General features: G+C 35.4%; 1 protein-coding gene across 1 annotated transcript; it reads left to right on the top strand.

The window, feature by feature from the left end:
• Window positions 1–404: 404 nt before the first annotated feature.
• PPDPFL (pancreatic progenitor cell differentiation and proliferation factor like) lies at window positions 405–8087 on the top strand. Its single transcript, XM_072411232.1, has 5 exons — window positions 405–560; window positions 861–973; window positions 1275–1355; window positions 4129–4228; window positions 6218–8087. Exons 2-5 carry the CDS (start codon window positions 919–921, stop codon window positions 6228–6230), a joined length of 249 nt encoding a protein of 82 aa, XP_072267333.1. The 5' UTR covers window positions 405–560; window positions 861–918; the 3' UTR covers window positions 6231–8087.
• The last annotated feature ends 13392 nt before the right edge of the window (window positions 8088–21479 follow it).

Below are 21479 nucleotides of genomic sequence, written 5' to 3' on the forward strand. Positions count from 1 at the left end.
GACCCACATTTGTACTAACACGCACAAACCATTTGTTGTTTCAGCAATGATAAGTTTGTCTCATGAAAAGTCACACTATTTCTAAACTAAAATAAAATGTGTGAAAGTTTGGCAAACTTATAAAAATAAACATGTTTTCTTTTTTTTTTTCTTCTGTATTTTATAATACCCATTATGTTGTTTGTTGTTGATTAGTGATCTCGATTAAATGCAGATAATGTTTTCTTAGTGAACGTTTTCCTCCTCTGTTCTTTCTATTAGGTTACAGCAGATGTCAGAATGAACTGTGTTTTTGCACACCATGTTCTATAATCCTCCTACAACTGGCAAGATGTATAAATGCTCAGATTACATCTCACTGACTGCTGCAACCACCCCTTATATAAACCTTCCCCATAAAACCGTAGAGAAAAGAGCTGAGAAGTACTCAAGACCCACACCTACCTACTAGCCCGGGTGATTCTGAATATTGCCAACAGACTGTTGAACGCTTAACAGACTTTTATCTCTTATGGAACTTAACTCACATTTAACACTCATCAGAGAGCATAATACAGAAGGTAAAGTACAGACTCATAAATAAATGTATATATTGTTTAAAAAGTCATCAGCATTTTTATGTCATCCAATTTGCTTTTGCTTCTTAATATACGAATTTGTTGAGCTAATTTGCAAGAAATTTTTTTGAATCTGCAGCTTAAATGCCTCAAACGGCCCCAAACCATCTGTATTCGTACTGTGCATATGGGCCAAGCAATGTCACTTTTCTTTTTGAGTTTCAAATTTGAAAGTGCTCTCTGTTCTGACTTGTGCTGTTTTGTAATTAAATATAATTGTTTCTGTACTTTTTTGTCTCTCAGGTACAGTTTAGCTGCATTTTGTACTACTCTTGATACTTGTGTTGCCTGAATTGGGACTATGGCATCTGTTCCATCAGCTGGCTGCCTCTTAGCAAAGAATCAGTTCTACAGAGGTAAGCATCTAAAAGATAGATGCTTTTTAAAGTTTTTCAAAGATCTGAAACTTCTGTACATGTCTAGGCACCTCTATGCATAATCAGGCTTAGTGCAAAGAAGTAATCAGGCTCAATTCACCGAGCAATAATGTTCAGTCACCCATAGCAAAGTAAGCGTACAATACATCAGTATAGAGCAATCCAAACAATGGAAGATAATGCTGATTGGTTGCTATGGGTGACCACACTGTGTGTTTTACCTAGACTGCTCAGCTCAGCAGAAGGTTTATTCATTCGTATCTATTTTTTTTATATGCAGCACGGCTGAATTCTGAGTCTAGTGTGTGCTCCAGCAATTCGGATTTAGGTCTTCCAGGCGAATCAGATAAACCACCCTCAGGTATGTTTATTTTACAGGCTTCTTTTGCTTTGTGCTTCATTTTTATACATAACCACCAGACATCAACTTTTATGTAAATACATTTCAAAGCAATGCTTAAAGGAAAACTGTACTAAAAAAATATGTAAGATACTGTTCCTGACTTCTCCTGAAAATGCTAATTGCCTGATCGTAATGCTTAAGCTGGGTATACATGTGCACTAATTGTCATTGGAAAGGATCTTTCACAATCAATTCCAGCGACTAAGGACTGCATGATGCATAACCGAAAGCTGTACATACAGCACCATTGTGCTCTATGGAGGGGGGGGGGGGGAGAATGACAGAGTGGCACCCCGCTGCGCGCTCTCACCTTTACTTCCATTATGATCATTCATCGTCCATCGTCCGTGGATCTGCCAGGACGGTCGTTCGGACATCTTATATCAACCCTGAGCCGATTATCGGACGAGAAGCATTGAACATGTGTAGGTAGCTTTAGTCTCTGACTTCAATACCTTCATTATGTATACAGATAAGTTGGAAAAGTATACAGATCAGAAGTTTTAACTTCACCTTGATCTTTTAGGTCAGTGGTATTAAATAACATAATGAATCAATGTTCACTCTGTAAAGTAATAGTTCACGTTTTGCCTAGTGAATACAGTAAAGCAATAAATAAATCATTCCTTCAATATTGTGTAAGTAAAAACTACTTTTTTTCCTTTGCAAAAAATTGGGTATTCAAAAAAAAAAAAACATATATATATATATATATATATATATATATAAAAATATATATATATATATATATTTACATGTAGCAGACTTTACTTACTAAACTGAGTGAGTTTACAGTTTCATAAATAGCCTCTCTTTAGACATTTAAATCCAATAACTTTTGAGTATTGAAGTCAGACATCCTTGTACAGATGCTCGATTTCCGGCGCTAGATACGATTGTTCTTCAGGTGGAAATCTACCATCAGTACAGGTGTTCCACAACACTGTTTAGCAATCCTCCATTCCAGATTACTAACCGGTGAATGCTCACTACATTTATTGTTTAACTATTGTAATCCCTGCAGCAGGCCATTTTCCACTTAGATTGGTAAAGCAATCAATTTTAGTTGTTTCGTTTGATGTTTCATTTGACATTTGACTATTTGTACAGTGCTCAGAACTTTTTTTTTCTTACCTTTTTTTTTTTTTATATTCCAACTGTTTGTTTTTAATTTATGTTTTAAAACAGTAGTTAGAAATAGGGACTTTTATTTCATTACAAGTTTATTTTAAGAACAAAAAGTAGAGCCTTTATAACACAAACAGTGGAAGCAGATGCACAATCTTTGTGACTTGTAAGCTATATACAGACATCAGATCCATATTGTTGGAAATTATCTTTTGTAATCATTTGCAGTGACTCCCAAACAGGCCAGCGCTGTACACACAGATCTGTTCAGTTCTTTGGCAAGGGTAGGGGGAAAAGTGAGTGGGAGTCACCAAACTGTGTTCTCCTTTATAGTAAATGTCAGTGGTTGTCACCAGTCAGTCATTTAGAGATCTTTCCCACCTAATGATGTTGGGGAACTAATGTACACATGCTAGATTTCCATCTGAAACTGTCATGATCATTCCTCTCAAATGACAATTGTCTGAAGCATGCATAGTTTAACAGAGCTCACTGTAGTTTTCTTACTCTTTCCTGACATTAGGTTAGCAAGGAGAACAATAAAAGCCAATTAGTTCCCAGTGTCTAAGCAATTTACAAGTTGTATGGAACTTTCAGAGGAGCATAACACAATGCAAAGCTTTAATGAGCACTGGTGGGCACTGAATGTTGCTCAGTATATCAATTCTCTTTCTAAATCAATTGGAGGTAATAGATGTCAAGTATGTTTAAAGTGCCCCTTTATAAACAGAAAAATAGATGAGATTGTCATAGGAAACATATTTCTAACACAGTTGTTCTGCAATGTGTCCATTTTTGGGACTCGTAGATTACTGTCAGGAACTGGGATTGTTGCAAGGGATACAGTTTGTTTGAAAGAAAGGTTTGACTGTTGCTTATTCATCTTGGCTCACAAAATAATGCTGAACTTAGACATTATGTATTTCCTGATTGACGCATTAAGCCACAGCATAAATATGTCCAATTGGCTTATTCAATAAAATTAATTGCAATGCTCAGTTACCCACAGCACTCTTCAAAAACAATTTACGTTTCAATGATTATTTTCAGCAAGAAGCCTGCATGTGTAGAATTATTTGAGTAAGGGAAGGAGAAGTGAATTTAACACTACTGTATAAAAATTTTTTGAACAAGAGAGTTTCAAAGGCGGGGCTTTCAAGGGCTATATAGTTAAACCAATAATTTTATTTATATACCAAAAAATACCTAAACATAACACGCAATTCCATAAAAAACAATAAAACGTATTGTTTTTCACAAATTTACAGAGAGCAATACAGTATTACTTGTATAATCACATTCTCCCCAAAATTATATCCATCATTTGAAAATGCTGAAATGTTATAGAATCCCGTTTATATAGTATACCAAAGGTACCCTGGTGCAGAAGCAAAACAATTTTCATTCATTTTATTTCAAAAATCATGTAGGTAATTCATATAGTTGGTTTTAATTTGTAAGCCAAGGGAATTGAATGATGTAACCAAATGAGCTTGACCCACCTATTGGCATGTCTCCCAAACACAACCAGATCAGGCTGGAATACATGTATTCAAATAGCACCATTGCTTACACTCATCTCGCATTTTTGCATTTTTTACAGGCTTGCCAGAAATGGTTGAAAAATGCTGGTGGCTGAAAAACTTTTTTCACTGTGAGCAAGCTTCTGTGTCTACACTAAGAATAAACATATCTAATGAGGGGTAAGACTGGAACAGATCATTATTAGAGTTTAGATGTAAAGTGTGTATTATTGTTTGAAACATAATAAACACACAGTGTAACTGCAATTATCCGTTAAACTTTGCACCTGATTATCTTTGTTTCCATTGTGTGCCCTGCTAGTAATGAGTTATGTGTGATTTGTACCACATATTATCAGAAAACCCACTTATTATAATATAAGCTTACTAATAACATATCTTCTCTATACAACTTATTGCAATGAAATCATGGAAAACCATTTTACAGTGCTAGTTAATTAGATCTTTTTCCTTTGTAAATTGAACTTAGCAGAAAGAAATGAAAGGATGTTTTTAAAGAAACCATACCTTAGAAATATTTAGTCTTTTGTATTCTTCAAACTTATCCATTCTGATTGTCTGGCTTCGAAATGTTTAAGTATGCCGGATTTTTTCAAAACTTTCTAATCTGCATACATTTTTGGGTCAGTGGCTTGGAAAATACTAAACCCAATAGGGTTAATTTACTAGAGAGCTGCCCTGACCTATTTACAAACCTAGTACTGAATAATGGCTTAGCATAAACTGAAGATGTGATCTCTACAAGTCTCCAATCATGGAAAAGGACAAATGTGCACTTGATTGGGTGTTGTTTTATGCACTTTTACCAGCATTTTTTAAGCTTGCCTTTAAAACGGCTGGAAAATGTTTATGCCATGTTTTTACCACGTTTATGTTTTAAGCACTTATAAACGCAGGTAAATGCCCCTATTGAAACCAATGGATTTTTTTACATGTGTTTTCCCACGTTAGCCCTGTGTTTTTATTTTTAAAACGTTGCAAGAAGCGTTATCTGCTTTAAAGAAATGCCCTGGTGTAGATTAGCCCATTGGAATGCATAGACATTTCAAAGCCTAAGGTTAAACAAAATATAAAAAGAAAATATAAATACAATCTTAGTGAATGCAAATAAAATTTGTATTTCTGTATCATTTGTATTTTGTCCTTTATGTTATAAAGCTGAACCTACTTTAATTATTTTAGAGTTCCAAGGAAACAAATCTGAGCTAATCCAGTACCAACTGAAACCCAAAGCTCAGGTTACTAGTGGCATCACAACTATTCCTATAACATAATGATTTATATCAAAGTCTCAGGAGTTTTTTTCCCAGCATACACATCTACTTTTCAATATAATTTTAGCAGATAATCTCAGTAGGACATTTAGTGCAAAGCCAGCTATCACTGAGAACAAAATATAAGCCACCATTTTCCATCTCATTACATATTGTCTGTCAGTTTCAATCATTCATTTGATGTCCTTGTGTGTCTTGTATAATGTAACATTTTCCAAGGGCAAACCAAAAGTATTGTCACTCTTGGATGGCAAGTGTGTTAGGATCATGGAACATCAATTTCTTACCACTTCCTCATAACACAAGGGATGTTCTCTAGTCCCCAGAGACAAAACTAGGAAAATCGCTAAATGATAAAAGTCAGCAGAGACAGGGATCACAGGAAATTAGAAATGTAAGGGATTTGTGGAAGGATCAATAGTTTTTTTGCTTGTATTAAAAACTTTACTAAGTTAGGACTTTACATGGTATATTTATCAGACTGAAAAGAAGTGAATAAACAAATTAGTAGGGTTTACATACACTTTCATTTTTGTGGTGGTCAGTGGGAAGAATGCCTCTTACATTTCTGTCTATTGGGAAGAATGTCATTCCTACACATAGCCAAAGAGATCATTGAGGTCACTTGTACTGACCTGAGAGGTCAAAAACTGGTCAAGGAACCCCAGTAACCTCAGGAGGACCCTGGTTGGGGAACACTGCTATGTACAATATATTGAATTTGTGAACAGACATACCTATCAATCATACAAAGTGGCAGTGTCCTTTTAGACATTCTTTTAGCATTCTCGGTTACAGTTATATACAATCCCATCCATTGTTTGCCTGTATTAGTGTCACAGAATATCATATCCTAACTTGAGTTTTTTGACAGGAATCACAGCTGATTACTCCTCTCTACCTCTGGACTGACAATTTTGTAGGACGATGAAGATATAAACATTAAATACTTGCTATGGTAGAAGACCGAAGAGGAAATGCTACCACCCACCCTGTCTGACTGAAGTAAATCATCTCTGCATTCTAAAGAGATAATTAATTATATTCTCTTTCACCTAAACATGCCAACCTGATACTTTTATTTAAATAGCTCTGTGTAATCACTCTAAATATTTTTTTTTCTGCCTAATCAGACTGAGCAGCATATCAAATATGCATATCAAAGTGATTCAGTTTTTTCATAATCAACCATTTTCCCAAAACTGTAATTAGCATTAAATAATAACAATGCTTTTATGTATTGTATGCATAGAAACAATCATATTGGCTTTTAGCATACTTTTTATGTAACACTGTTTCTTGTTTCGGTTTGGGAAATACAATTCTTTTTATGTTTGTGTATTTGCTTTTTTTGTTGCTCACAAGGAAAATGAGAAACATTTTTTTGTATTGTTTTCTCATTTTACAAAATTTATTAGACAGCAGCAATGTATCTAGTCTTAAACCTGTAGGATATTTTTGATTTTTTAAAATTGAAGAACAGGGTATCTATCATTACTTTAACGCTTCATACTGGGCTAAGCCCCACCTCCTACCTCCATATAAAAGAGATCCACCCATGAGTAAGAGTTGTTTGCCACTGAAATCACTTTAAGTGCACAGGGGATAATGGGTGGTTGGGGCTTAGCCTAGGATGTGGGAGGTAATGGCTTTGGCATTAAAACAAACCAGGTGGTTGGAAAATGCTTACAAAATGTACATTTATGCTTCTTTTTGTTCCACCTGGGTAGGGCTTCAACTTCTAAAATAGCAAAGGTTTGACTTAAACAAGTTATCTAAACACAGCTATATAGACAGAGCACAAAGTGCAAAATGCATATTAGCATTCTCTGCTTTGAAATTCACTTTCTTTTACTTCCGCTAGCATGCTGAACATAGAATCAGTTTACATTTATCCTCTAAATAATGTGGAATAATATTCTCTTCTGTTTTATACTCTCCTGCATTCTCCTCTCTAGTTATATGATAAAGCTGTCTAGTCATTTCTGAGAATATTCTGCAGCAGAACAAGTCACTTGACCTAAATAGCTTAATTTGCTTCCTGTGCCTTGTTTGATATTACTGGGAAATTAGAAAGTAACGCCAGACTGATACTGGCTGGTGAGCAGTGACGTCCTTAGCAACCAGTCGTTAAACAATCCTGGTAACAATAACTGCAAAGTAGTGCTAGGGGAAGCTGGAGAAAGGAAGAAACTATTTTTAGTTCTGGACATAGACTCATGCATCAATGTTTACTAATCATCTTTAAACGAGAGGACCACTCCAGGTGTAGTGGGTGAAATGACGGTAATTAACCTTAAGCCTCCCCTAGGCTTTTTTATGCAGTTATTTCCCTATTCCTCTGATTTCTTATGCTGTGTCAGACTCATTAGGAGAAAACATTAAAAAAACTAAAATACCCAGTATAGGTAAAATAATGCCAATAAACAACAAGATATTTAATAGTCAGTGCCAGAAAAATGATTCTTGAAAAATACACTTAGATATAACATGATGGCTCTCATACCATATGATGTTTTGGTTGAACTGGCTAAGTTGTAAGGAAAGTTGTCAACAAAGGTTAGTGATATACGTTAAGACCATGATTATATGGCTTTGTTAACTTTGAAGAACAGTTACCTAAATGTAAAAGTGTGTTATTGCTTTAATACATCCATATTTTTCATGGATACCTTGTTAAACATCTTTGTTTTATATTTTATTGTGTTTTGTACAAAAATCTAATAAAAAGCTTTTTTAACAGATGCTATTTTGACATTTAATTATATTATTTCACTTTTGAATCATACTTATAGATAAATATGGCCCCTTTCATATTAGCCACATGCATTTGCACGTGATTGCAGCTGTGCATGGCTAAAAGGGACTGATTGTATTGTGGAATGCGCCTCAATCCAAGGCAACCACAGCCACAAAAGCACAAAATGGTTCCAAACCACTCTCATTTAGTTGAATGGAAGGGTTCAGGACCATGGTTGAGTCTTTGGCAGATCGTTGTTGTGAACTGTAAGTCTGAAATGACCCTATATCTCAGCTTTAGGAGTAAAATCCATAATGTGCACATCCAACAATGCCATATCATAATACCTTTGCTTATCTTGAACAATTATTATATAGGCTTTATATAATAAATACCCAATAAAAATAAAGTCTCATGTCCTTCTGCATGTCTGAAAAAAGCATGCCCATTGGTCCAGCGTTTTCTAAATTCATAATTTCTAATCCAGGACATTCACAAAGACAACAAAGGCTGTGAAATTGTACACAAGGAAATGTGAGTCTTATAAACTGTACATTTTTATATTATTGGTAAGTATTATATTTTTAAGAAAGTGCCAACATATTAACAAGTGCCATATAACAACAAAATGGTAACCTACATAGGCCTTTTTTTATTGATGGTCTGATTGGTGTTTTAGTAATGAATTGTGACCACCACTTTTATGAATGTGGGGATCACAATACCCGATTTGTTAAAGCTCTCCAAGACTGGAGAAGATAGACTATCATGGGAAAATTTTTGTTACCCTGCAAACCTGGAACGGACTTATTAAAAATCATTTTTTTTAGTTGGTTGTAAATTATGGATCATATTAATTCCAGGTTTGCTGGACCACCCAGGTTCTCCCATGACAGTCTATTGTCTCCTTCGTCTTGGTGAAATTTAATAAATTAGGTTCAATGGATTACCCTTCTTTAAATGTTTCCTAATCTTACAGTACCATAAAACTAAAAACAAACTTTACTATACATTACAAAAACATTTTGTGAATGACAAAAGGGACTTCAGTGCTTTCAATTAAGTAACTCTTCACAAAATGTCAAGTTCTTGGGTGGCTCAGTTTCAGTTCCCTGACTGCAGCTTCAGAATCAGATCTGCTCTAGACATACAAGCCAATTCTACAGGGACTCAGTCTGCCAGGGGACAACAAGGTTTAGGTTCTCCAAAGGGGTTTGGTCTTGCAGAAAAACATTTATAATTCTCAAATGTAAAATATGTTTCACTTTTATGAATGTGTTCACCTTAGCTGTATATGTAATTTAATCAACTTGGGTATTACATTGGTAGAATGAAGGAAAAGCTGTGAAAAGTCTTAACATTACATGAATAATGTTGATAGTTAATACTTAGTACTACTAGATATATAATGATCTAGATTAATGAGAACCTTCGCAGACATGAAAATAAGAAAAAAGTGGAATCTACTGACTTAGTATTATAGTCACGTAATTAAGGATATTTGTCTTAGCACTTTGTAATTATCTGAAGCGTGAACCATGATTCGTAAATGAAATGCATATTGCAAGGTAATTATACAATAGATTACTCTGACTTAATTGTGATCAGTCCTTTTTCATAATATTACCCATATACAGAAACATTACTAGGCCCATATGGTGTCCTGTTTCAAATAATTATGGAGAACATTGTTAATCTGTCTGTATATTTCAATGTTAATATGAAAAGCCTTATTATGTGACAAAGAATAATGTGAGCATGTTTTCAAAATAGCTTTCAAATAAAAGCAAAAAAATACATATACATTTATTCAAATAATATAATAATAGAATTGAAATACACTTATTTAGCTTGTTTCTTAACAATGGGAATGTGATAATATGCATATCAACCATGTATTCCCCCTAAACCCTAATATGAAAGGGTTCATTGCATTTCTTTCGAAAATTGTCAATGGACAGCTTAGCTGTGAACAAGCACACTGGAAAATGTGGCCATAAATCCCAGCTCCTAGATTGTAAGCTCTTTGGGGCAGGGTCCTCTCCTCCTGGGTGTCACTGTCTGTATCTGTCTGTCATTTGCAACCCCTATCTAATGTACAGCGCTGCCTGATATATTGGGGCTATATAAATCCTGTTCAATAATAATATTAAAAATATATTCTTCTGTGTGTGTTCTTGTTAATCACAGACATTGTAAAAACAACAGGACTTAAAAGTAAACCTTTCAATAAACTTGTGAAGGTAAGAGGGAGGTGATCTGCCCTCCAGCGTGAGAATGCTGCATCACTATACATGACAGGGGTACAAGAAGCCTTCGCTGCCCGACCAATCACTCCCACCCCCCAAAACCACCCCTTTACCAAGAAAGGACACTTACACCATTGTGTTGGAAAAAATTGGCCACAGCAGCCCCTTTTATTAACACCATGTCTCTTTATCAACAAACAATTATTATTGTACAATTCTTATACATATAGGTCCATGAAAGTCACCAATCCTCATTCATCATCTTGCTGTCTCCGATCCACCGCCAGGCCCCCAGACGCCCATACACCGCCTCGGGGACAGTTAGCAGATCTACCTCCTCAACTTAGCCTCCACAACAACCAAGTGTCATGCAAGGCCAACCTTACTGTCCAAACCCAAACCATTCTTTGTGCCCCCATCTCACCTATATTTTTCATTACCCCACCTTTAAGTTTCATGGACCCAAACAAAAAGATGCCCAGCCAGCTGCTATGATAAAACCCCCCCCATACTTAAGTCTCAGTCTCTGGAGATTTTTAAAATGCTGACCCCCAACCCCTGAGACCCCTCTTTTAACTCCTCACCTTCTTCCTCACCCCTTCCCTTACCCTCAATCCAAAACTCCAATTTTCCCGCACTTTTCTGCCCTTTTTTTTTTTTTTTTTTTTTTAATTTATTTTTTTTTTTTATGAACTTTCCTCTCCGCTCAGCCTTCCCCACTCCCCCTGTCATGAGGCCCTTCGCCTAGCTCCTTACTTCAGGCCTGCTTACAGTGCGATGGGTTAAAACTTTTCAGCAAAGGATGGGAATTGTGTTGATTACAGAATTGCTAGGTGAAATTAGAGATAGAAAAAAGAAAACAAAACCAAAGCATCAACCAAAATAGACTAAATGCAATAATATATGTTCACCTTTATTTAAATATCCTATATTTATTATAATATTATATGTGTAACATTTGGATCACTTATTCAAAATTATAATATATTTTTACACAGTGGGCAAATATTTAGTTAACATCTGTTAGTAGAATATTTGTCAGCCCACATAATTCCTGCTGCCAAGTATCTGTTCTTATTTCTATTACTTCTTTTTCTTCTACTTTGTTCTTTGCAAGGTAAATTTATAATACATTTTTTTATGTTCCAAACTAAAATGAGCAAGGCACATTTGACACAGAGCTTTGAAAATGACATTAGTCTGTGACAATCCATGCAAAAAAATCCTGCTGTTAGTTTTGCTACATATCGCCTTTGGGTATTGCTGACCCTTTATAAAGGAGCATTGTTTCAGAGCTGAATATGAATCACTTCAGAGCCTATGACATAAGATTTGAGTATTGCACAGATTATATTAAACCCTGCACTTCTTGAGGGGATAAAACACCTTGCAGCTAATGTGACCACATCATTTTGGAAGAGGGCTATTCTATTTATCTCTTTATAGAGATTTATATAGTGTGCCGGTCCAATGACAAAGCACACTTTTTTTTCATTAGTAGTGTTTTATTTTCAGATTTTCATTTATGATGTTTAATTTGGTGTTACGACAATAATTAACAAACTGGATATATGTGATTCTTTTAAACCCAAAAGCTCCATTTTTTTAATACATGTTTCCTTTGTGCCTGGTTTTTGCAGCAGTTTGCAGATTCCATGTCATCCATTGACATCAGACATTAGGGTGGGCCATGAGATGCCAATTATTGCAACCTAAAACCACATGGGAGCCTGGTAGTGACCTGAAATGAACGTCCCTGGCTTTCCCCTTGCCCATTGTTCGGAGTGTTCAGATGGAAGGACCTCCTCTATGCACAAAGATTTAAATTCTTTATGAAATAATTGGGCACTTGTCAAATCATTTTTCAGTTCATTATTCTTAAAGTACACGTGCTGGAAGAATTTTCCATACAGGAATAGATTTAGCAAAACTATACTTGGCCTTTAGAGAACTTTAGTGGCAAATTATCATTGTTTTTTGTAATATTTCATGAAACATTCTTGCCTGTCACTTCAACACCTAACTGTAATCCTTTATTCTTTAAATGTATTTGGCTTAAAGTGGAACTCCAGCCTTTAGAGCTAAAATTAGCTCTAATTTAATCCTCAAATTTAAGATGCTCAGTGTGCAATATATACAACCAAGTGTTCACTATGGGCATTATTTATAAAACAGGCAATCTGACATTCCCCCAAATCCTTCTGGATATCACTTACTGATTACGAAACACATGGACCTGTAAGATTCCCACGAGTGAATGTCTGCGTCCCTGCAAATATTTGTATGTTCATATAGAAATATAAATTTTTAATATATTCTGTATCATTGCATGTTTATCTGCAGAGCTGGCATTCCCTTTGCACAAAGTTTATTTTGTACTGAAGGCTAAATGATAGGGAAAAAACCTGCTTTATCACATTGCATAATTGTATTAAGAAAAGAAAGGATTTAAGAGAGCCTCACATTCCGTAATTACCTGCGTGTGGTATTAGCTAACTCTGCCAACAGTGATAAAATAACTGTTTATTGTGTCCAAAGACCCATGCACTTATTACTTACTATTTAATGTGAATACATTTTTCATAGAGCAATTAACAGAACCCTTGTCTTTCTATTTCATGTCTTATATATTTCACAGCAAATTCCTTCAGGCACTAAACGGTTATATAACATTTAATGTTTCTTATTATGTGTATGTTTACTACTATTTGGGTCTGTGGATAAGGGATGAAAGTTTAGAACTGCCATTGGCAATGACTGTGTTTTTTTATCCAAGAATTGGCAGTCCTTTTCAGATAAGGGGAATAATTTATATTTGTCTGCTGTTCTGCATGAGTTTAAAAATTATTTCAAAGCCGTTGAAAAAGTAAGAATTATTGGCAGTGCATTCTACAATTCCCTAATGTACCAGGCTTGTGAACATATAAATTGATAGGCATAGGCAACTTGTCAGTAACTCACCTGCATTGTGATCAGATTTGCCTCCCACATTCTACGGATACCTTGTCCCTCATCCTATTCCTCGGAATATATGCCTGCATCCTGAATAGTCCAGTGTGTTATTTAAGGTTAAATACAAGACTTACAACTTGGTCATCCTAAAGTCTGTTACTTTGTTAACTCTTGCTTCAAATTAGTGAGTAAACATATGTGAAGGCACAATGTAATATGCAGCCACTTCATGTTAAATTGCGAAATGTACATGCAAATATGTAGTACACAGTTTTGAGGTACAAGTAAAGTTATATACAAAGCATCAATACATTCCTATTTGGGTGATCATAAAGCTGTACTGTCTTCTCAATCATGACGTGTTTCACCCATCAGGCTCCCTCAGGGGATGTTAAGAGACCTTTATTTTCAAAATGATCACTTGGTCATTGATAGATGGATAATTTTTGAGAAAGGCACTACTTTTTGCATGTAAGATTTTATCTGAGGGTTCATTATCTCTTGGGAACTGCTATAAAAAGGTAGAAGAAATCTTGATCTGCTCTTGCAGATGATTGCATGAAACAGAGATTGCTAGGGATCCTGGTTTCCTCTGACAGCTTTTAGTGCTACATTCCTTTTGATAGCAGTTCCCGAGAGGTTATGAACCCTCAGATAAAATAAAGTGATCATTTTGAAAATTTAAAGTCTTTGAACATCCCTTGAGGAAGCCAATGGGTGAAACACGTCAGGATTGAGGCGACAGTACAGCTATATGATCACCCAAATAAGAATACAAAATTTTTGCTTTGTATATAACTTTACTTGTACTTCAAGATTGTGTACTACATAATTGCATGTACCTTTTGCAATTTAACATGAAATGGCTATATATTACATTATGGCTTCACATATGTTTACTCACTAATTTGAAGCAAATATAAACTAACTTATATGGCAAAAAAACCCCTCTTTTTCTGCTATTTATATCAGTTGTCATAATTGGGTGTTGACAAAATCATATCTAAGGAATATATGGGAAGAGCCCACTATATCTCTCTCTAGGGTCCCTGAATATGACCCTTAGCCCCTATAGAGAAGTCAGCTTTCTGTCACTGGAATTATTCTATGGTGAAGCACTGCACACACAGCTGTGTTCTGTGTAGAAGTGAGGAGGGAACATGAGCAGGTGACTACTGAATCATTAAACAATCCGTCAGGGTTGATTGATGAATGACATTGGGGGGATCGCTGTACACATGATAGATTTATGCCTGAGATGAAAGTGCTTGTCTCTGGTGAAAATCAATCATGTACAATACTCTCCTGACATCATTCACTAATTATCTATGTCAAGCCCAATATTTTAGCATGTGTACATGACTTAATTCTCCCCAGCTATTAAGCTGCTATTGGCTTGTTCATTTTAGGGACATTGATACCTGTAAAAGTTTCCAACCCCACCATCATTTGAAGGCCAGGTACACTCAGACTAGGCTGCACCTTGCCATGAATCTGTTTCTCTATCCAGTTGGTGGCTCTGTGTATCCTCAGCCTCTCCTGCTGTGGTCTCCAGTCCAAACCAATAACTTATATTATACTATCTATTTAGTCTTCTATGTAATATACACTGCAGATTTTATTGCATGCAGATGGCTTCTTTTCTAGTAACCTTATTCAAGCACAAAGCAATGCAAGGACTGTTTATTAGAAAGAGTTTCCTCTACATTTCAACCATGATGGAAGATATTTAAATCTGATAACTGCAATAAGCAGCTATTAATTGTATTCTTATCTCCTCATTGTTAACAGGATAAGGGGTCACTTTAAACATATCCAACTCGATTGATGGACTCTGGTGTACAGAGATTATTTTGATTTGCTCAGGATTTCATTAAATAAGTAAAAAGTTAATATCTGACATTGTTATCCATTGTTTATAGGTACCATTATCTAGAGAACCTACGTGTAAAGATGAAAATGAGGACTTTTGTTAATTATGTACCAGTGTTTTGTAGTTTTGTTTGTCTAATAATTTATAGTGATATTAGGACAGGCCAGTTATAGTGGAAGATACCATTTTTCATGCTAATTGTTATTGTAGTTACCTGGCTGACCTGCCGGTATCTTAATTTTAATGCTTTCTACATTACTGCCCTGGAACAAGCAGTTGGTAAAAACAAAAAAGTGTGAACACTTATATTATGCACACATGTTCTCAGCCAGTGAACAATGAAAATATTGAAACCAGAATATTTTCAGGACAGACAAAAAGTTAGGATTTTCTAAGGAAGATCAATTCTTGATTACTTAAGGCACAGCTGACTGTACTGCTTTTTCATTCATTTCAGCTAGATACAGTATATAAATCCATGTTGTCTTTATTTTCTGAACTGCCCCTAATTAGCTTATGGTAACCCTTATAGAGGGACACAACACAGACAACATACAGTATTGGTAAGAAGTACTGTAAAAGCGGGTTAAATATGTCTGTGATATGAATAGGCTATACATTCACCACATTTGTTATTTTTCTTTTATAAGCAGGTAATGTGTTAGTTTTACACATTGTCAACAACTATTCTTTAAGAAGTCATTGCAGTCATTGCATAAGGAAGTCATTGCAGTCCTTTGTATTAATGTTTTCTTATTTGTACCGTGGTTTAGTTTATGTTGAATATACCATGTCACATTATCAAGTTGTTCAATTTATATTGTTTTTATTAAAAAAAAAAGGTATTCAATCTCCTATTAATGTTAAATATTAATGGAGAGTGTCTTCACCTTCCAAGTGACATTATTGATATCTCTAATAAAATAGTTTGCCAGTTTAACTTCACAAAAAGTATAGATTGTGTTTTCCGGATTTGCAATTTTAATTGCAATGAACGAGATTGCATCTATAGTCCAAATGTGGACATTTTACAAATGCAGCGAGAATATATGATTGTAATGGGCATAGTGATAGCAATCCAGACCAGTCAGAATAATTTAATCTCTTGGTTATGTTACTCATTTCTGGCTTTCTTTCTAGGACATGTAGACTTTGAACCAACTCAAGATCTTTCCTACTTTCTTACCCCAACCAAGTACTGCAGTTTCCTTTCTTTATAATGTACACATACAAGAAGGATTGGAAATTAGTTAAACTGCCCATGCAGTTTAAGAAACACATTTCAGTTAAAGAATCTGTTAGCGGTAATCTGTGTCTTCCTCCCTTTTTGTCTTCCTTGTTTGGCCCTATTTGCCCATTTACCTTTCTCCAATTTACAAGGAAGTGCAGACTGGTGGATTGGCAGAGAAAAACATTTTTCTAAATGTGTTACTAACAGCAACTTTGATGCACCGCAGTCCAGCAGCACTTCTAATAATTTTACACGTAAGGTTTTTTGACCTCCAATGGTCATTCCCAACATATGCACATGCCATGGGATTTTATTTTGGATGGCTATTAGAATGTTCATATCCTGACATTTACACTTTCAAGGGTAATTTATTTAGTATAGGAGTACAAAATGCTATCAACATAATTGTATAGTAAACTTTTTTTTTCAACAAGAAAAGTATAAGGCACGCTTTCATGGTGTGAGAGTATCTTAGCACCAATACACTGGGTGATCAGCCTGAATAACGCTGGTGCTATGACTATCCATCTCTATAAAAAGAACATCCTTCAAGAAGGCTGAAAAATCTGCTCTGTATGCCTCTCAACATTCCTCTGGCCACTGGTCTACTGTCCAATGTTTTTAACTTTTCCATTAATCCCAAAGGTAGGCATACAGGATTAATGATAGTGTTCCCTCAATAATCCTAACAACTGTATAGTCCTATGTCTTGTAATTTGCTTGTATGACTTTCTAGCCACTTTCATGGGGTCATTAAGTCAACCATGCTGTACTAAAAAAGAACACATATAATACCTGCCGTCTTATTATATCTTTCTTTTAAATTGTGAATTAAAATCCACAGATTTACGGAGCAGACAGTTCTATTTTGCTGTAGTCCATTTAAAACCCCTAGCCTAATCTATACAGTAAACTCTCTCAATTTCTCAGCAGCTTGAAATTCCCACCCGGTCTTATTTGCAACATATTGATATCAATGAGCTGCAAATGAGGTGACTGCCAACAAGAGGTTAAAGTGAAATTCCTGAGCAATTAAAAATTAAATCAAATATATCATTTTGAATTGATCTGAGACTAAACAGAATAGGGAGAGTGCCTATCAAACAAAGAACCCCAGATTTTTTCATAGCCCTGTACTTCCAATCGCCTGTCACCAATTTTTTTGCATATCTAGATTCCAAGCATGGGTAAATATAATTATCTCTATCAACCTTCGGTGGGTTCATACTCTAGGGGCTTTTGATGCAGTAATATATTTTAGGCTGAAATAATAACTGTTTTCCTTGTCTATGCCTTGATAGGTAACTGTATGCTATGCTTTTGCTCCTTGATATGGGTTTGCACATTGAATGTTATTTTTGATTAAATTCAGCTCCAGTTTTAGCAAACAGACATTTTCCTGTTTAGAAAGGATAATAAATTGCATGATCTGTAGCTAATTTGCTAAAAGAAACTAACTCAGCAAACTCACATGTTGCATACAACCAAGAGCAAAGAGTTTTTTGGGACCATACACAGTAATTTCTAGGCATGTGGGGTGGGGGAATAATTAAATAGTAGATCTCCACAAGTATTGACAACACAAAGAGCTCTTTATCACATTTTATTGATGTCATAGTGGTAGTCAATCCAACAGTTTGTCATTCATTGTTCTTCATTGTTGGTCATAACCTTACATAAAATGTAAATATAATAAGCTAATAAATAAATATAAATACAAAAAAAATATATGGTATTTCATATTAGGACCGCATTTAACAGATTATAGTTGGTTTGTGGATCAGTGTCCACATGATCAGGAGATAATTTAGGTGTTGTAAGTCTCTCCTATTTCAAAACTAAAAGCTTTGGAATTATGATGCAATCTGGTATATGAAAAGGTTGCAGGTGAAAAGGAAATCATTGCCCAAACTCCCCTCCAATGTAGGGTGAAGGATACCCAAAAGGAAAGATTCTTAACCATAACTTTTGTGCTCAAGATATTTACATCTCACTTGGTCCAACATTGGGGGGGAACTTGTATTTTCTCTACAGTGCTCACTAGTTTCTACTGCCAACCTCAACCTACTATACCATAGTGACACCAAGGGTGGCAGAAGGAACCACAGAGCACTGCAGAGGAGCAAAGAAAATGCACATTTCCAGATATAGCCATTTTTCAATGGACTTCAATTGAGGGTTTCTGTGAATATGCAGGCAATGGGTAAGGTAAACATTTCTGCTTTTGCCGGTATGCCTGTTAAAATATAGGGTTGCATTAACTCCATATATTTGCATTATTAGGTTTTGGATCGAGTGGGGAAGGATGTGAACAGCTGTCAGGTTTTTATTGCAGTCTGGGTCTCCTGACCCTTTATAAAAACAGGAGTAAAAGTTTTGTCTTTAGATACTTTAAACTAGCTTCTCTACATAAAAACTCTGTTTTTGACTGTCTTCCAATTTTCTGCCCCTGTGACAACTGTTATCAAAATAGAAAGTAAAAAGAATTCTCAAAAGCTTTCATGTTACCAGCATTTAAGATGTTCCTGCTATATATTGTGGTATGCCAGTGTATTTCAGGGGTCATGAGGTTGATTTTATTTGCAAGTGACTAAATGTCTATAACGAGTGCAATGCAGATTAATAAGCAAATAAAGAGCTCTACTCACTTCACATAAGTTTTATTTTGGCTTTTGGCAGCTATTCCAGTAAAACAGAATGTGTCACTCATTACACTTTTACTAATCATATTCCTGCCATCCGCTGGCAGACTCAACTATTTATTTTTAATAAATGCATGGCCCTGCCTGCTTTTCGGATCGAAAACCACCATTAAAACAGATTGATTTTTGAATGTTTTAATAATGTTATTTACTCCTATCTCACTTTAACAGTGAATTGACTTTAGTTCTCGGTGACCTGTTTTGTACCTAGACTTAAATGTAATATAGTGATAGAATTTGAAAGACAACCAGCTGGATCCGTTCCTGGACCGATGACAGCAGCTAAAGCAGTCTCAACAGGAACCCTCCAGCCGTGTATACTGAGAGCTAAATATGAGCAATCAAACAGCCACTTGGTATTATGCCTAAATGAAATGCTTTCCTTAGAAACATTTCTATGACCTACTTAAAATGCTCCCCATCTGCAGCCGATTTTAAAATTAACTTTGTCATATATATACTTAGAGCCACGATCACCTTTGCAGTAACCTTCAAAGAAGAAGAAAAACAACTCTGTAAAAAAAAAACCTCAATGTTCTTTCTGAAATAAATTAATCATTTTTTAATAATCATCTACACTAAATTATACTGTTTTCCTTCAAAGGGAAAAAAAAGTTTTAATGATGTCAACAGATGGCATGTGATATATTCCCATGCTTCTCTGAAGAGAACAACTCAATTTTCAGAACTAGGGCATTGGTTTTTGTGGGTGACAGGTAATTATTCTCCATGATAACTGCTTCAGACTTCGCCAGAACAAGATCTGCCATTCATTTAATTGACTTTTACAAGGCTGATTTACTGAAAAATGTGTGTGTGTGTATATGTAAATGTGTGTATTTGTGTGTGTATACTGTATCCATCTATCTATAAATACATATATATATTTTTCTATGTAAGTGTGTTCTGAACTTTAATGATTGCTTTGTACCTTGTCACCTTGTACTTTGACAGTACAATTCATTCAATTTGCAAGTTCACTTTTGGGTTTAGAATTACAAAACTAGAAATGGAAATTGCTTTACTTTTACTGGCTTGCATGAAGCCTTTAATAACCACTAAAATGAACTGATACTATTGTGGTGGGCATGGTACATAGGAATGTTGTAGTTTTATCATCACTCTAAACATAAGGCCGTTCTTTAAAGAAGAGGCCAGCGGTCTATGTGTTGAAGATTTGTCCTTTTCCAGTTGTTGTATGTATTATCACACTTCTAGGTATAAAGAATACCAGCGACCCTACTGCAGTTCAGGAAACAGAAAAAATAAGCAAGAGGCAATGAGCAGGAGTGCCAAATCCCTGCAGTGGGTAGAGAGACGCTAGAAATTTGCTATTTAACACTGAAAAGGTAAACATATTCTTTCTCATTTTTTAGGCTGCCTTGTGTTTTGAAGTGGTCATGTAGTGTCAGAATCGATTATATACACAGTCTTTTTTTACCAATGTGAGAATAAGTGCTAATGTTCAAGTTACAGGTGGAAATAGGCCCAGTTTCAATTCTATATGGGTTACATAGTTACATAGTAGGTTAGGTTGAAAAAAGACATAAGTCCATCAAGTTCAAACACTAGGGAAATAAACATATCCCAGGTATAAAACCCTATAAGACATAGTTGGTCCAGAAGAAGGCAAAAAAAACCCTGGTACAATTTGCTTCATCAGGGGAAAAAAAATCCTTCCTGATTCCTGAGGCAATCGGATATTCCCTGGATCAACAGTCACTGTTATTTTTTTTTTTAAAGTTATACCCAGTTATATTCTGTGCTTCTAGAAAAACATCCAGCTTTTTCTTAAAGCAATCTATAGTAGTTGCTGAAACTAATTTCTGAGGGAGCCGATTCCACATTTTCACAGACCTTACAGTGAAGAATCCCTTCCTTATCCGCAGCTTTAACTTCTTTTCATCCAGACGCAAAGTGTGCCCTCTTGTTCTTTGTAATGATCTCAATAATAAGTGAATAATTGGAAGAGAGTTCTCTATATGGAACATTTATATATTTATACAGGGTGATCATATCCCCACTTAAACGTCTCTTCTCAAGGGAGAATACATTCAGTTCAGCTAATATCTCCTCATAGCTGAGCTCCTCCATTCCTTTTATTAATTTAGTTACCCTTCTCTGTACTCTCTCCAATTCCACAATGTCCTTTTTGTGAACTGGTGACCAAAACTGCACTGCGTATTCCAGATGTGGTCTACAAAAATTCTTTGAAGTTCAAGTCAAGCACCAACTATTGTTTACATTGACAACTGCTAGGCTGGTAAAACACTAGATGTGATTTTGTTATTAGGATACACAGCAAACATTGTTCTTATTGGCTGGTGGTTTTGAGGAAAGTTCATAATTTTTGTACCTTTACAAGAACACAACTGACTTTTACCTACTA

Source organism: Pyxicephalus adspersus, chromosome 5 (genome assembly GCF_032062135.1).
Source record: "Pyxicephalus adspersus chromosome 5, UCB_Pads_2.0, whole genome shotgun sequence".
Taxonomy (NCBI): Eukaryota; Metazoa; Chordata; class Amphibia; order Anura; family Pyxicephalidae; genus Pyxicephalus; species Pyxicephalus adspersus.